The sequence below is a fragment of the Ctenopharyngodon idella genome, chromosome 19, assembly GCF_019924925.1.
Source record: "Ctenopharyngodon idella isolate HZGC_01 chromosome 19, HZGC01, whole genome shotgun sequence".
Classification (NCBI taxonomy): Eukaryota; Metazoa; Chordata; class Actinopteri; order Cypriniformes; family Xenocyprididae; genus Ctenopharyngodon; species Ctenopharyngodon idella.
The window spans coordinates 18,792,896-18,810,431 of record NC_067238.1 but is presented as its reverse complement, the minus strand read 5'-3'; the positions used below and the strand labels follow the sequence as shown (position 1 = coordinate 18,810,431).

At 45.0% G+C, this 17,536-nt stretch overlaps 2 protein-coding genes across 3 annotated transcripts in view; both read left to right on the top strand.

Annotated features, from left to right (window-relative positions):
• LOC127500693 (uncharacterized) overlaps positions 1 to 17,536 on the top strand; it is a 114,059-nt gene that overhangs the window by 77,814 nt on the left and 18,709 nt on the right. The gene's annotated exons all lie outside the window — the stretch shown is intronic.
• LOC127500696 (uncharacterized) lies at positions 4,859 to 17,411 on the top strand. 2 transcript variants are annotated; one of them, XR_007926393.1, is made up of 8 exons: positions 4,859 to 4,995; positions 5,490 to 5,539; positions 13,800 to 14,099; positions 14,542 to 14,787; positions 14,912 to 14,977; positions 15,175 to 15,216; positions 15,337 to 15,558; positions 17,019 to 17,411. XR_007926393.1 is itself a non-coding variant. In XM_051872073.1 (7 exons), coding segments are annotated over exons 1-7 (867 nt in total). In that variant the 5' UTR covers positions 4,860 to 4,993; the 3' UTR covers positions 15,498 to 16,336. The 2 variants fall into 2 exon arrangements, 1 of the variants encoding a protein (XP_051728033.1); XM_051872073.1 differs by lacking the exon at positions 17,019 to 17,411 and having other exon boundaries at positions 4,860 to 4,995; positions 15,337 to 16,336.

Genomic DNA, 17,536 nt, shown 5'->3' with positions numbered 1-17,536 from the left:
TGCTGTGGCTTCATGCAGGAAGGCTTGAATGTCATCATTCTGATATCGCTGGGAGAGGTTCTCCCACACCTTCTCTTTTATAGATGCCACAAAAATTGTATCCTCATCCTTCACAGTAAAATGGTCTTCCAGTTTTTGAAGGATGGGTAAGATCTGTCCACAGGTGGCATTCTTCTTACATGACACACACAGAGTGGTTGTATAGAGGATTCTCATGAGCTGGACAAACTCCTTAGCCTTATGGGAGTCCTCATCTTTCAGACGGTCCAGGTTGTCTTTGGACAATGCTTTTCGCAGTCGTGGGTCCAAGGCTGCAGCTTGGAGCGCTGGATACTGCTCCATGAACCTCTCTATCATTAGATAGAGAGAGCTCCACCTGGTCTTGACATCCAGGATGAGTGAGTGCTGTGGAAGGCCTGAAACAACAACAACAAAACAACACACATTTAAATTGTTAGATGTGTGAATTTCAAAATAACACGTATAATAATAGATTGAACTGACTTACCAAGGAGCTGCTGCTTTTCCGTCAACACTGTTTTGGACATAGAGGATCTCTTGAACCACACGACCACTGCTCTGATTCGGGATGCCCATTTATCAATGAATGCAATTTTGTAAATTTTCTGTACTGCCAGATTCAATGTATGTGCAAAACATCCTATTTTTAGGATCTGTAGCTTCTTGATGGCAATATCCATATTGCCAGCATTATCAACAGTCACAGCTACAATCTTGCTCAACTCAATCTCAAACTCTTCCAGAATATCAGAGATCTCTTCTGCCACTACTTCACCAGTTTGTGATTTGTACACTGCCCTGGTGTGGAGGACCGTCTGTTTGACACTGCTCTAGATTGTGTAGTGCACTGTAACAGTGAGATAGTGATCCTGGTGGAGGCTGGTCCACCCATCTGTTGTAATGGCCAGCTTTGGCACGTCCTTCAGCTCACTGATCACATTGGCCTTTTCAACACCATACCGAGAAGGAACTAATGTGTCACTGAGATAACTTCTAGAGGGAGGGGTATATTTCAGGTTGAGGGCCTTGCACATATCCCTATGGTAAAAATCAATGATAGTTTTAATTTGTTATATTATCATTATTAAATTATTGTGTTGCTGTTTATTGTATTGTGGAGTGATGGGACTAATAGACAAACCTTTTATAATACTACTATATCCAAAGTCCCTCTTTGGTTTAAAGCTTCTTTCGTGTCACAAGCATCAGCGGAACGTAAATAGCACGTGTTTTCGCTGCCCATATCAATGAATGAGAGCTTCACATCGGAAGTGTGATGACGACCCTCTCATTCATTGACAAAATATGTGCTGCTCACGCTCCGTTGAGTCTGACGCTTGTGACGAGAAACAGCCACGGTAATAGACACTTAGCGGAATCGTCATAAATTAGAAATACAATAACGTGGGTGTTTGAATTGAAATCGTGCCAGTTTAATACTGGGTTTTGGTACCCATCCCTAGTCCAGTGTAGGTTTTACATCCAACTTTTTCATGTCCAGCTGGTGCAACAGATCATTAACTATATACACTCTAAAAAATACGAAACAAATTTACACAGTAAAATACCGTTTTCCATTGTAACAGTATTATACTGTAAAAACAATGTATTCTGGGTAATATTATGTCGTTGTATTGCCTAGACAAATATTACCCAGAATGCATTGTTTTTACAGTATATTACAATGCATTCTGGGTAATATTTGTTGTTTTGAGAAAGTAGTCTATAGTCCTCTTTTCTTAAAATCACAGATACAGTATTACACAGAATGGATTGTTTTTATTACTTTTTCAATGGAAAATTAGGAAATATTCATTGTACAAAGAGTGATCTTGTATATCAGTGCTATAAACTCAAGGTCAGAAAATATACATACACTAATATGTATATTTTGTACATTTAATATGAATGTTTAATATTTATTTTTAACATGTTAGCTTCATCTAATGTGTCTTTACGTTCTCATTTATGCCTTTGCCACTGTTGTTTTGGGGATTTCGACTATATTCTTTGTAAATCTGCTTTGAAAGAATGTGTATTGTGAAAAACTAAATAAAAATAAACTTTTGTAAGAAACATTTTTGTTGGTATGGTTTTTCTGGTATGTACTTTTGTATGAATTAAATATTTTAACTTGCATGGTATAGTCATGTGTTTCTGTATCCTGGTTAATGAGGTCAGTAACTGTTTTTGTAGTTTAGTTTCAGCAAATGCTTTTTTGTACTATAGAAATCTGAAACTCATACTCTTACAAAATCATATAATTATCACACTAATCTGAAAGTTTAACCACAAAGCTATAATGTGTGCATGTCTTTTTTAGCGCTCCTGTGAAGTTTACTTAATTTTTTGGAATTTAGTTTAAATTTTACTTTAGCTGTGCTTAATCTGACTCCAGTTTCAAATGATTATCTAGATTGCATTTTTAAACTATTGGTTATGCATTAATTTAGATATTTGATTATTCTGGGTATCCCGTATTTTCAATTATTCCCTCATTAGGGACCCGATGTCATCTAGAGAACTTGCGCCGGCCAGAACGTAGTCTCATGGACACAAACTCGTCAGTTCTGATCTCAGACAGAGGATGCAGGGTGAATATTTACCTTTAAGTCGGTCGCGCTCTGCATGCTCATAACAAAAAGCATAATTTTAATATATTCACGAAAACTGCAACTTACTAAGGCAGTGATAGTCAGAAATCGAAAAGGTCTCAAATGATGTGCCTCATGCTCCATTCATTGAGCCTTCCGTATGACGTCACGGTGCTCTGAGACTTAAGATCCAATAGCAGCTTTATTTAGGGATATCCAAAATCAAAATCATATGCCAGGCAAAGGGTCAAAATCCAAGAAACAGTCCACCAAAAACAAGAAAACAAAACCAGCAGAGTGCTCAGAAATACAAAGTAACAATAACACAAAACCTCGATGAAGATGACTGAAAACCACCGGGTATAAAAAGACAGACACTAATAACAAAAGTGATAACAGCTGTGATGACTGGAACAAAGGATTATGGGAGATGGAGTCCATGATCGTGAGACAATAGTCCGAGGTGGGGTGCCCTCTAGTGGCTAACCAGGGCACTCCAGCAGGCGATCATGACATATGATCTATCCTGAACACAGATTTGCGTTAACGCCACTTTAATCCACTAGAAATAATGATTTAAGAGAATTTACAGAATGAATCAGAAAGAAGATTTTATTTGTCAGGTAAAAATGCATTATGCCGATTACACAATTAGAAGCCAATTCAGAAATAATAAATACATAACCTTAATTGCTCAAAGATGAGTAAGAAATGCATACACACAGTGGTGTGTGAGTGTTTTTAATACATTCACTCATCACTGCATGGGTATTTCTGGCTAAAGATTTCCCCAAATATCTGGTCTGCCCAGGCCAGAACAGAACAAAAGGACTGTAAATATTTACTACACCAACACCTGGTTTTGGGGAGAGGAGAAGGTTATCAGATATCTTGAAGAGACACCACCCATAAAGGATCTTTCAATCTTTCTCATAATACATGTGACATACTGAGACATTTAAAATGATACCAAACCTGAAAGGGAAAAAACAATTGATTCACAAGATACTTAATATGTAGTATATAGACTGTAACGAAGCGAGACTCCATTTGCAAGCTTTATTAAATAAGAGTGTGGTCGTACAGGCAGGGTCAGACAGGAGCAAACAGGAACAGCAAGGGACAGGCAGAATCGTGGTCAGGATACAGGCAGTAGATCAGGGCAGGCAGAAAACGTTCACAGTCCAGATAACAATAAACAGTCCAAAGGCAGGCAGCAGGGAATCATAAACAGGTAACCAGACAGGATCGATAACAGGAAGACAATAAACACAGGAAACCGCTCAGAATTGAACACAGGGTGAATCAAGACTTCGCAATGAGGTGGTGTGTGAGTGAGTCTTAAATAGTCCAGATAATGTGCTAAGCTGTATGTGGCAACAGGTGATTGGTGTGGCGTGTGCATGTGATTGGCAGGGAGGATTATGGGAAATGGAGTCCAGGAACTGACAGGAACAGATGGTGATCGTGACATAGACATTCTTAGTGAACTTTCAGTGGCTTGAGTCAGGGGAAAAGGAAGGAAGTGGGCTGGGTGTTGTGTTAGTTCCTTGAGATCTTCTCTCTTCTCTCTTTTATTGTTTTATTGCAGTGTTTAATCTCAGCTTTTGTCTTAGCAGGACAATACAATATGTACTCTTTTATATCATGTTATGACATGTAAACCAGGAAGTGAAATTATTATTTTTTTGAATGTAATAAGGAATTTATGAAATATGGTCAAAATGATTAATTAAAAGCATTTCTCAGAATCTATTAATAGAGCTTAACTTGTATAAAACCTGGAATATTTATGATCATGAACTCACAAATCAAACTGTTTTGTTAACCAAGTGTCAATGTAAACTAGACCACATCCAGCAGGCTGTTAAAACTACATTGAGATCATGAGGATATTTAATAGAGGTTTGAGTGGAAAGACTGTGGTTTAGTATCTCTGCATTGTGGTCTAATGATAACAATAAAATGATTAACATGTTTAAACTTCTGAACACAAGTGGAATGGAGAAATTACATTTGCTGTGTTGTGGTTTGATCAGTCAAGTTGTTACAGCTGATCTGAGGTCAGGTTTCACCACTCATCATACCACATTATCATGGAGCTTTCAAGAAAACAGACATTCTTTCAAATTACAAGTATATTATATATGTAAATAATATGCAAAAACAATTAGTCACTGAACACCATGCAATACAAATCTTTGTCTTTTTAAAGAACAACCAGCAGAGGACAATAAAGAGCAGTCAGACTCCTCTGGGAGGCTCCATATTTCCATACTCCACACTTTCACTTTCATTTTTTTTATAACTCTCACTAAACATGCGGTGCTCTACAATGTTTTGACACCAGAACAAAAGACTCATCCACAACTTTTACCATGTAAGTTTTATGTTTAAATATAAATCCAGCCTGTGTGTTTTTGTGTTATCAAACTAATAGTTTAGTTTATTAGTGTAAAACTAAACTGGCTAGAGACGATGAGGAAATGAATCCGTGATTACGACAGCCATGATTATGAAGTTTGTGAAGATTACTCAGATGAGAGGATTGTTTGGTAGCAGGAAAAAGAATTTAGTAAACTTTCTGTTTGTGTTTATACGGTTTGGTTTGATGATTTGGTTTGACGGATCATTTTGAGTCTGAGGATTACACTGGAATCATTTATAAAATCAAAGATTCAGATTCTAGTTTGATGTTTCTTACATGTGGACATTTTTATCATGTTCAATATTCATGTGGTAAATCTTTAAATAAAAATAAAAAAAGTGAACATTTAGAGTTGACAGTATAGCATTAACACATTGAAATGAATTTTCCCCATTTATAAATGAATTTCTGATGTATAACCAACTCTTGTGTTGTTTTGTCATCAGGATCAGATGGTTGGATTTCCTACTGGTTTTGTACTTGGTCTATCAAAGTGGTCAGTATCATTTTTTGTATACAAATTGTAACTATTTTTGATTTTCAGTTCCATGTAGAGTTTTTCAAATTGTTTCTTTGTCGTGTCACACAGCCAAGAGACCAAGAAACTACATTTGTGTATTGACCATATTACAAACACACACCATGACATCACTGACTTACCTTTGCAGTTCATTGTAGTTTAAGTTTTTTTTTTTTTTTATAATAATAATAAATTTTGTTCAGGAATTCACTGCAACTGTATTGACACATCACCTGATGCCAAATATCAAGAGGCATTTATTTGTCATTTGCACAGTTAACACTGGGGAAAACGTCTCGGTTACGTATGTAACCCTCGTTCCCTGAAGGAGGGAACGGAGACGTACGTCAGTAGTGACCGACGAATTGGGATATCGCTAGAGAGCCCTATCAGCTTCGAGTGAACTACAACAGGCCAATGGAGTTAGCGTGCGATATTTGCATAATGCGCACCGCCCCCGCCAGGTGGTATAAATAGGGGAGCAGATGCAATCGCACTCTGTTTTTCGCTGAGGAGACAATCTAGTCCGCACTACAGCGAGGGTACAGCAACTGTGGCGACGGGACGTACGTCTCCGTTCCCTCCTTCAGGGAACGAGGGTTACATACGTAACCGAGACGTTCCCTTTCAGTCGGTCACGTTCGACGTACGTCAGTAGTGACCGACGAATTGGGATCCCAAATAAAGCGCCACAGTACGAACCCCTTCCAGTGCCCAGCGCAAGCTCTAGCCACCCGGCGCACCAGTGGGACGGGGAAGGGGGCGAGCTTACGCCGAGAGAGTCTACTGCTGTTCCGATATACCCACTAAGTAAACTAGACTACACTGGGGAAGCGAACCCGTAGGGGACGCTGCGGAGACCACTACCCACCCGTAGGGGAGGAATTTACGTGGAGAGTACACATATGGACTGGCCGTGGGCAGTACGCATATGGAGTCCCTGGGATGGCTCCACCTGGGTAGGGGGAGACTCATCTGACAGGTGACAGCAGAGCTGGCTCTGCTAGGGAAAGACACGGGCTCGCCGTAGGGAGTTGACCGTGGACAAATACACACATGGGACCGCTCACGTGGAGGGGTCACGACATGTGGAACCCAGCCAAACGTCAACGTCGGAGACGGAGGTTGGCCTGGCATCAGACACTCCGCAATGTCCGAGCCGAAGGGGGAGGCGGAGGAACTCGACAGGGTTCGCCAACCGGGGAACTCGACTGGAGTAAAAAGGATGCACGTATCCGGCCCAGGGGGCGGGAGTGGCATTGCAAGCCGACACTAGAACGGGCTCTTCGCGTCTACCGGCTGGTGGAAGCGAGTACACGGGAAGATACTGGTTCTACACGAAGGCTATAGAATCTAGCGAACGTGTTACGTGTCGCCCAGCCCGCAGCTCTACAGATATTTGTCAGCAAGGCGCCGTGCGCCAGCGCCCAGGAAGAGGCCACTCCTCTGGTGTAGTGGGCTCTCAACCTGAGCGGGCAAGGCACGCCCTGGGACTCATACGCCAGGGCGATGGCGTCCACTATCCAGTGGGCCATCCTCTGCTTGGAGACAGCCTTTCCCTTCTGCTGGCCTCCGTAACAGACAAAGAGCTGATCTGAGGTCCTAAAGCTTCGCGTTCTGTCCACGTACAGGCGCAGAGCGCGGACGGGACAGAGCAAAGCTAGGGCTGGGTCTGCCTCCTCCGAAGGCAGCGCTTGCAGGTTCACTACCTGATCTCGAAAGGGAGTGGTAGGAACCTTGGGCACATATCCAGGCCGGGGTCTCAGGATAACGTGAGAGTCACCGGGCCCGAATTCCAGGCACGATTCGTCAACCGAAAATGCGTGCAGGTCCCCTACCCTCTTGAGCGAGGCCAATGCAACCAGGAGGACGGTCTTTAGGGACAGTACTTTTAACTCGACTGATTGCAAAGGCTCGAAGGGACGACCCCGGAGAGATGTAAGAACCAGGGTCAGATCCCAAGAGGGTACAGAGGGGGGCCGGGGAGGATTAGTCTCCTCGCCCCCCTCAAGAACCTGACGATCAGATCGTGCTTCCCTAGCGATTTACCATCAACTGCATAGTGATGTGCGGCGACAGCGGCAACATACACCTTGAGGGTGGAGGGAGACAGCCTTCGCTCCAGGCCCTCTTGCAGAAAGGAAAGCACGGTTCTGACCGAACATGATCGGGGGTCCTCTCGCTCTGGTTGAGAGGAACACCATTCGACGAATAGGTTCCACTTCAGCGCATAGAGGTTCCTCGTAGAAGGAGCTCTAGCGGAAGTGATGGTGTCTGCGACCGCTTGCGGGAGATCACTCAGAACCTCCGCGTCCCGTCCAGGGACCACACATGGAGTTTCCACAGGTGGGGACGCGGGTGCCAGAGGGTGCCCTGTCTCTGAGTCAGGAGGTCCTTCCTCTGAGGAATGGGCCAGGGAGGTGCTGTCGCGAGGAGCGTGAGGTCCGAGAACCAGGTCCGAGTGGGCCAGTATGGAGCCACTAACAAGACCTGCTCCTCGTCCTCCCTGACTTTGCACAGGAGCTGTGCGAGAAGGCTCACTGGGGGAAACGCATATTTGCGTAGGCCCCGGGGCCAGCTGATTGCCAGGGCATCCATGCCGAGCGTGCCGCCGGTCAGGGAATAGAACTGGCAGTGGGCAGTCTCCGGGAGGCGAACAGATCTATCTGTGCCTCGCCGAAGCGCTGCCAGATCAGCTGGACCACCTGGGGATGGAGCCGCCATTCGCCCAGAAGCGGAGGCTGCCGTGAGAGCTCGTCGGCTGCACGGTTGAGCACGCCTGGGACGTGAATGGCACGAAGCGACCTCAGATGCTTCTGACTCCATAGCAAGAGATGGCGGGCGAGTTGCGACATACGGCGGGAGCGTAGACCACCCTGATGGTTGATGTACGCAACGGCCGCAGTGCTGTCCGAGCGGACCAGTACGTGCTTGTCTGTCAACAGCTCCTGGAAGCGGCCCAGTGCAAGACGTACTGCTAGCAACTCGAGGCAATTGATATGCCAATGCAGTTGGGGCCCCGTCCACAGACCCGATGCTGCATGCCCGTTGTACGTGGCCCCCCACACCGTGGCAGAGGCATCTGTGTGGACCACAGCATGCCTGGACACTTGTTCGAGGGGAACTCCAGCCCGCAGGAACGAAGAGTCTGACCACTTGGTGAGGGTGCGACGGCAGTTCGGTGTCACGGGGACACGGAACGTACCGCGCTGCCACGCCCATCTCGGGACCCGGCCGCGGAGCCAGTGTTGAAGCGGCCTCATATGAAGCAATCCGAGCGGCATGACTGTGGCTGCGGATGCCATATGCCCCAGGAGCCTCTGAAAGAGTTTCAGTGGGGCCGCCGTCCTGCGCTTGAGCGTACTCAGGCAGGTCAACACTGACTGGACGCGCTCCTCAGAGAGGCGCGCGGTCCAGGCGACCGAATCCAGTTCCCTACTGAGATAAGAGATCCTCTGCCCGGGGGAGAGTCTGCTCTTGTCCCAGTTGACCCGAAGACCCAACCGACTGAGGTGAGCTAACACCATGTCCCTGTGTTCGCACAACTGCTCCCGCGAGCTGGCCAGGATGAGCCAGTCGTCGAGGTAGTTGAGGATGCGAACGCCCTGTTCCTTGAGCGGAACAATGGCCGCCTCCGCAACCTTCGTGAAGACGCGGGGCGACAGGGCCAGCCCGAAGGGTAGGACTTTGTACTGATATGCCCGACCCTCGAACGCAAACCGTAGGAAGGGTCTGTGACGAGGCAGAATCGAGACATGAAAGTACGCGTCCTTCAGGTCGATCGCTGCAAACCAATCCTGGGGACGGACGCATTCGAAAATGCGCTTCTGCGTAAGCATCTTGAACGGCAGCCTGTGAAGGGACCGGTTCAGGACACGCAGATCCAGGATTGGCCGTAGCCCACCGCCCTTCTTTGGTACAATGAAGTAGGGGCTGTAGAACCCTGACTTCATATCGGCTGGAGGGACCGGCTCGATTGCATCCTTCGCCAGGAGGACAGCAATCTCCGCCCGGAGAACAGGAGCATTGTCCAGGGACACCTGAGTGTAGTGGACACCCCTGAAGACCGGGGGACGCCGGGCGAACTGAATCGCATAGCCGAGTCTGATAGTGCGAATGAGCCAGCGGGACGGGCTGGGGAGCGCTATCCAGGCTTCCAGACACCGAGCCAGCGGGACCAAAGGCACCACAGACGCACCGGGGGTGGGGCAGCGAAGCAGAGTGCTGGAACCCGACTCGGACGGCGCAGCGGCCCGAAGTGGGGTCAGACTCTGCGAGGTGACAGTGTGAATGGGAGACGGCTGGGGGGCGGCCTCGACCATCACACTGGGACCTGCTGGCGAAGTGAGAGTGGGCTGCGAGTGGCAAGGCGGAGCCTCGCGCGCTGACAGCCACAGTCTCTTGTGACCTGGAGGATTGGGAAACTGCTCTTTTTGTGATGAAGTGGGTACCGCTGGACTCCGGAGAGCCAGCGGCGGGACAGACAATTTCACAAACTCCCCCCGGCCCTCCTCCGGGGGTGGGAGAGACGATGGAGTCCTCTCCCGAAGAGCAGGAACCTTCCCCTCCAGGTCGCCCGTCTCAGGGTCGTGTCTTCCTCGACCTCTTGCCACCTGGCTTGGCCTGAGCGGGCTGGGCGCCGCGTCCGCGACCGGCACCCTGCTGTTTGGCTGGTGTAGGCTGCTGCTTTGCCAACTTAGCAGGGGCGGAGGACGACGCAGGCGGGCGCCCTCGGCGACGAGCGGGCTGAGGCTGTGCTGCCGGCGGCGGGGTGGAGGCAGCAGCGGACCGCCGGGGCAGGACGTGTTTGATAGCCTCAGCCTGCTTCTGGGCGGCAGAGAACTGCTGGGCGAAGCTCTCTACCGCGTCGCCGAAAAGGCCGACCTGTGATATGGGGGAGTCCAGGAACGCAGCTCCCCAAGCAGCTGCTGGTCAAGACCTCCCTGGGGCATTTCCATCAACGCTTTTGCCTGATGAACTTGCAAAAGGGCCATGGCATGCAAGGCGGAGGCAGCCTGTCCGCAGGCTCTGTAAGCTTTCTCTGTCAAGCCTGACGAGAATTTACAGGCCCGGGATGGGAGACGCGGCTCACCGCGCCAGCCAGAGGCCATTGGACACAGTTGCATCGCAACAGACCTCTCGACTGGGGGAATCCGCGTATATCCCCTAGCCTCCCCGCCATCCAGGTTGGTGAAGGCGGACGAGGGACCAGGTCTCGCACGAACGCTATAGGGCGTCCGCCAGGACCTGGTCACCTCATCATGCACCTCCGGGAAGAATGGCATCGGGGCGGGGCACTGGGGACCAGCACGGGCCGCCCCGAGGTACCAATCATCGAGCCGAGAAGGTTTGGGACACGGTGGAGGGTTCCAGACGAGCCCGACCTTCTCGGCAGCCCGGGAAAGCATAGCCGTCAACTCAGGATCAGGCTCGGACAACGCTACGGTCCCGGAGGGAGGTAACGCAGCCGAGTCCTCATCTCCCGAGGACTCTTGCTCACCTTCCGATGCCGCGATCGGCTGGTCGCTCCGTAGAGGGACCAGCACGCTCAGTCGGCAACACCACCAGTTGCAGTGAGGTAGAGGGGAGATGGGCCCGCGGAGCGGCGCTCGGCGGGGAAGCCCTGACCGTGATCCTCAGATCACCCTGCCTACACGCCGGCGCACCGTCACCCCGGCCGAAGCCAGAGAAAACGGCGGCACGGGGCATAGGGGAGGGGACCCCCGCTCCCTGAGAACCAAGGAACGAGAGTCTCGATCTCAACACTGCAATAGTCATGTTCCCACAGTGAGAACATGAACTATCCACAAAAGCTGCTTCAGCGTGCTGAACGCCCAGGCACGTGATGAAGCGATTGTGGCCGTCAGCGGGGACCAATGAACGACCGCATCCAGTAACGCACAGACGAAATGACATCTTGAAAAAGACGCAGGGTTCGTCTGTGAAGCTCTTTTAGGAGGGGAAAAATTCAGCTCTCTTGTGCTGAAGCACACAGGGAGTGTCACGATGTGTTCGGGTACACCACTCCCCGAACACAACGGGGGAACCGGCCCAAATCGCAACAGACACAATGCTGGGAATTGGAAATTGTGTGCTGTAAAAACAGCGGTTGAGAGCTTTAAGCTCAGGCTCCTCGGGAAGCTCGCGACCTCGCTGAAGTGCCGTCACACCAACACAAGAAGAAGAAATTTTCCTTTCTTTTTTAGCTTGAGAATTCACTGAAGTCTGAGGCTGGAAACACACTAGATGGCTCCGAAGCGAAAGACAGAGTGCGATTGCATCTGCTCCCCTATTTATACCACCTGGTGGGGGCGGTGCGCATTATGCAAATATCGCACGCCAACTCCATTGGCCTGTTGTAGTTCACTCGAAGCTGATAGGGCTCTCTAGCGATATCCCAATTCGTCGGTCACTACTGACGTACGTTGAATGTGACCGACTGAAAGGGAACTGGGCATTGACATGCTTGTGACGAGGCTCAGACATACAGTGACAATAACAGTAATGAGTGAAGCTGGTAATGCTGTTTTTTGAGTTGTTTAATCAGATCTTGAGAGATTTAATATTTTTTACCTTCAGTTGATTTCATCTAAAGCTGGGTGCACACTGTGTGATTTATATTAGTCCTTTACGACTGTTGCTTGTCAGACTGTACGATCATGATACTCATGTCACTGTGGGATCTCAGCTGTCATTTATGTCAGACTCTACGACAGTCAAGACACGTTAAAAACAGAAAACTTGTCTGGAGTTTTACATTCGGTGACTGTGAGCTGCATTACACACGGGACTGAAATGGTGGCTAACAAAGACATCTCTAGTGTTAATTTTGATCACGGCTTGTCTTGAAAAACGAAGACAATTTGACGTTCATCGTAGGAGAAGTCAGACTGCAGGACTGTGTGCCAAATCTTCTGACACTGCCAGAATTTCGTCGGAGGAAAAATTTGATCGCAACAGTCATTAACCGGCTGTCTGTGAACATGTCAAACTAGTGATCAAAGACTACAGATTTTAGCCTAGGATTATAGGAATCTATTAGGATTCTCGAAATTTGTCTCAGACGACCAAATCGTGGCCAAAATTGCACAGTGTGCACCTGCCATAGGCTGTGGCTGAAGTCAGTTGTAGTTCTTGTGTTTCTCTTTCCTTCAGATTCTGCTTGTTATCATCAGTTGTCTTCAATAATGCTCAGTCATCACTTAATTAATCACTTAATTACCTAATCAACTTCAACACTGCTGTTACTCATAACGCTCTGAGTGTGGACTCATAAACCCTGAGCAGTGTTAATTTAACACTGCTGTGTAGTCCTGAGGTACTGAGAGAATACTGGGGTAGATCAGTGCCCGAAATGTCAAAGTGTCACAGAGCCACATGAAAGAATATAAAAAGTGTCAGCAAAAATGCAATAATAGTAAACCTAGCAGTAAGTAGTCCTGAGTAAGAAGTCTCAGTGTCAGAAGTGGCAGTAAGTGACTGCAGGTCTAGATGAAGGACAGCTGGCTGTTAAGCAGTCTGATGGCTTGAAGATAAGAGCTGTTCTTCAGTCAGGTTGTCTGTGATCGGATTGATGATGCTGTGAGCCTTTCTCAAGCAGCGTGTCTGATAAATGTCCTGTAAGGCCAGTGATGAGCTCTGCTGTTCTCACCACCCTCTGAAGAGCTTTGCGGTCGGAAGAAGAGCAGTTGCCATACCATATAGTGATGCAGCCGGTCAGAATGTCACATGCCTTTGTTCTGATTCCTGCCACTCGTTTGTCTCCTTGGTTACCATGATGATTAGTTCATTCAGTTCAGCTGTGTTCACCCCATTACCTTCAGTATTTATGTCACTCTGTTTTAGTTCTCAGTTGTCCGGTCTTGTGTCATGTTATGTGTGTGAACCCCTCCGCCTGTTCTGATCTGTACCTGTTTGGATTATTATATTAAACTGTGTGTTGGAACTTTATTTGTCTTTGTCCTCATCTGCCTGCCTATACACACACTGTTACAGTTACATTATTGTTACAAATATTGGTGAATTACAATTAGAAATTACAGTTACAAATATTGGAGAAATGCAACCATCAGTTCCGTTATTGTTTGTTGAAATGTCTTGAGCAGAAGAAAATCATAAATTAACTCTACTAGAATATTTTATAATGACCTCAGTTACAAAGAATAGACAGAAACACCATGTGTATTTTTCAATATTGATACTTTGTATTTAATGAATATTATTAATATATTTGCAGGAATCCTCCCTGTAGGAAACGACCATATAACTGAGACAGGAGAAAAGGGAGGCAACGTCACCCTAACGTGTGAATTTAAGGACCATAACATTTCACAATTTGAATTACACAATCAGATAGGAGACATTGTTTGTGAGAATGAAGAATGTACTAGCAAATTTGTTAAAAAAGGATCATGTGATGTGATCATCAAGAATCTGAGCTTCAGTGATGCTGGGAGATATACTCTGACTGTCTATTACGATGAAGGTCAGACAGAGGTGGAGAAAAAAATTAAGGAGTACCATCTTCATATTCATGGTAAAGTAAAACTGATCCGACCATCAGCTAAATTGAACTGTATTAAATTAACTTATATAAGTTTGTATTATAAATGTATTCATAAATATTTTTATCACTTATTGTTGATCAGAATGTGTTACAAATGTTGTAAAAAGCATTGCCAAACAAGAATTCAGTTTTCAATTAATTTATACCTCCAAAATGGCGACGTATCCAGGGGGATAGAAACATTAAAATCAACTTAAAAGTCATATTTTGGGAAAAAAAGATCAAGTTGTATTATTTGTGTCCTAATAAGATGGAAAATCACAATAAATTAATTTTCTGATGTCTCTTTATGGTCTTGCCATTTTTAGGGTTAAAAGATTATGTCTGGTCTCCCAATCCTAAATATGTGCTTATTGCCTTGATTGCATGATACACTAATAATAATGATTAATGTCTTCGTGTTTCTCCTCAGGTAATATTTCTGCGAAAATAGACAAGCCGTTGAAATTGGATGTTCTGTTGATCAATGCTGATAAAGTGGAAAAAAACTCCAATGGAGAGTGGACAGAGGTGTGGAAGTCACAAAAAGGGGTCAGCAGTGATCGACTGATCGACAGTGATGGAAATCTGATCATTAATAATTTTACAGCCACTGACGCTGGAACATACAGAGTTCTGGACTCTGATGGAGAAATCTGGATCACATTGACAATCACAGGTGAGAGAAGATCAGTGGATGTTCAGAAATATTATAGCATTTTGACAGCCGAGGTTTATTCATCATGATATGAACAACAAATTAATGCTAAACTGTATGATTAGCATTTCAATCTCCTCTACAGAATCTAGTCCAGAATCTGGCTCAAAGGGAGGTCAGAGGGACACAAAGAATGACCATGAACAACTGAGTAAGTAAAACATGAGGTATTAAGAGCTTTAAGGGATATTTAAGCAGTGATTTTAAAACATTTTGAGTGCTGTTGAACCGCTGTAGATCTTAGAGGTGTGATTGGTGCAGTGGGACTGTTTGTGTTGGTTCTGGTGGTTTGGATTCTGGTTACTGCTCGAACCAAGATAAACTCTAACCTTTCAATATCCTCTACAGAACCAAATCTGAACAGCACAGATGATCACGGAACTAATGGCAGTGAGTAAAACAAGGCATTGAGAGATTTACAAAATCTTTAAACAGTGAGTTTAAAAATGAAAAAATATTTAAAAAAAATAAAATTAAATTGTGCTCTCTTCTCACTTTCCCTCCTTTCAGCTGTAGAGAACTGGCCTTTGATAGTTGGTTTATCTGTAGGGGTTGGGGTGCCAGTTGTGGCTGCTGTGGCTCTGATCATATATTGTGTCATGAAACACAAACGTCAACCAGAGCAACACAATTACGAACTGGCCGCGGTGGGAGATTCTGTACAAAACTAGCGAGCACTGGTTAGATCCAACAGATCTACAGAAGATTCTTTCAACATATTTCTGCAGCTAGGTGTGTAATATGTATCATCTATGATAATACCATAATTGTTGTTTAACAATGTGTGAGATGACATTATTGAGTATGTCATTCACTTTGCAAAAACAAATGTACAAAAAACAACTGTGAAAGACTTGAATACACACAGTGTACAGATGGGTGACAAACTGATGGAAAAACCAAACACTAAGTGTCTCAGGTGCTGCAGCACATGCCAAAGAAGCTGCCATTTCAGTTTTCAGCTGGGTTGAAATTCAGTGACTGAAGGCCATAGTATATTATTCACATAATTCTTATATTCATCAAGAATGAAATCAATATAAATGTTTAATAATAGGATAAAGGTGATTAATACACAGACCAACTTTATGTTAATTTGTAATGACTCTTCCCTTTAAGGCCAGCAGAATATGATCACCACAAAATGATAATATTGCTATTATCGCTGCCTGTTCTGGTATTATATTATTGTGTTATATTGCTATGGATATGTGTGTTATTATGATGTTGCACCTGTGCAAACCACAGTTCCTAATGGATAAAAATAAACCTGTAACAGAATAACAGAGCTACCAGATACCCCAATATTCCTGTAGTCAGTTTAACTTTCAGTTTGTTTGTTTGTAATTTATAATATGATGAAGAGGGTGTCCAAAACTGAGTCTGTCTTCCAGTTTTTTTTTCTTGCCGGCTCTTGCCATTGATGACTTAATAGGGGATTTTTAAGGTTTTATTCTTTGTAAAGCTGCATTGAAATAAAGTAGTATATTGAGAAAAACACTATACACAATATGACTTTTGATACAGCATTATTTTTCAAATTTTCTAGTTATATGGTGGTAAGTTTCTAATGGTATGTTTTGATATGGTGTTTGTTCATATTCTTGTGTTAATTCATGTGTTATTTAACGTAAAAATCTTGGAGCTGCTCAATTTTTGTTCATTATGGATCCAAATGGATTAAAGGTGCAGTAAGCGATTTTTGAGAAACACTGTTGAAAGTGGACCTTACCAAGAGCCAAAACACACTTGTAGCCAATCAGCAGCATGGGCATTGGGGGCGGAGCTATAAAGATCTGTGTATCCTTTTGGGGAGGGGTGTGTTTATATTGGTCATTTTAAATAACAGCATTTCTCTGAGGTTTAGGATTACAAATATCTTTCTTAAGTCCACCTTACCTCACTGTGACTGTGAAGTTTTTCATCATAAAATATGTCCAATTGTGAGTAGTTTTGTTCACTCATTCTTTTGTTTTTTTGGTACTGTTTGTGACAGCAATTAAGGAATGTTGCAAATCAAACTCTGTGGCATCTGTGAAAAGTTAATTAACGTAGGGCTGATTGAATATGGGTGAAGATACTTTCTTTTCCTAATATTTACAGTATAAAAATGTTTATAGTACCTGGTGCAAGGGATTCCTCATTGCTTATTGAGGACAATCTTAGGTTTATGGCCTTTTGTTTTCTTTCAGTTGTATGTGTCGTGAATATGGCTCCCACGGCTCATCCTCCGGACCGCCGGAGGGAGCCGTCTCCGGAATATTGACTCTCTGCCATTTGGACTCCATTTCCCATAGGCCCTCATTCCTGGGACTGATTGCACTTTCACCTGCACCACATCACACACACACTATTTAAGACACGCACACACACCACGTCTTTGCGAAGTCTTGATTTGCTTGATTAAAGCTGCTTATGGATCCACACGCTGTTGACCCATCATTACAGTATGTTTAATATTAACAGGTTTTCTTGAGGTATAAGAGGGAAAAATTAACTTAACATTTTCAATACAGTATGTAATTCCATTCTGCTGCCTGTATATTTAAATATATATCTTAATAAATACTTTTACCTGCTTTAAATCTTTTGAGAATCTTTCTTTTATCTTTCCTTTATCTTTCCTTGGATAAAGGAAATCTTTATCTTTCCTTGGTGTTGAAAGCAAAAGTGACTGACTTTTTCAAAATTGCAGCGTAAGCTTCCTGTC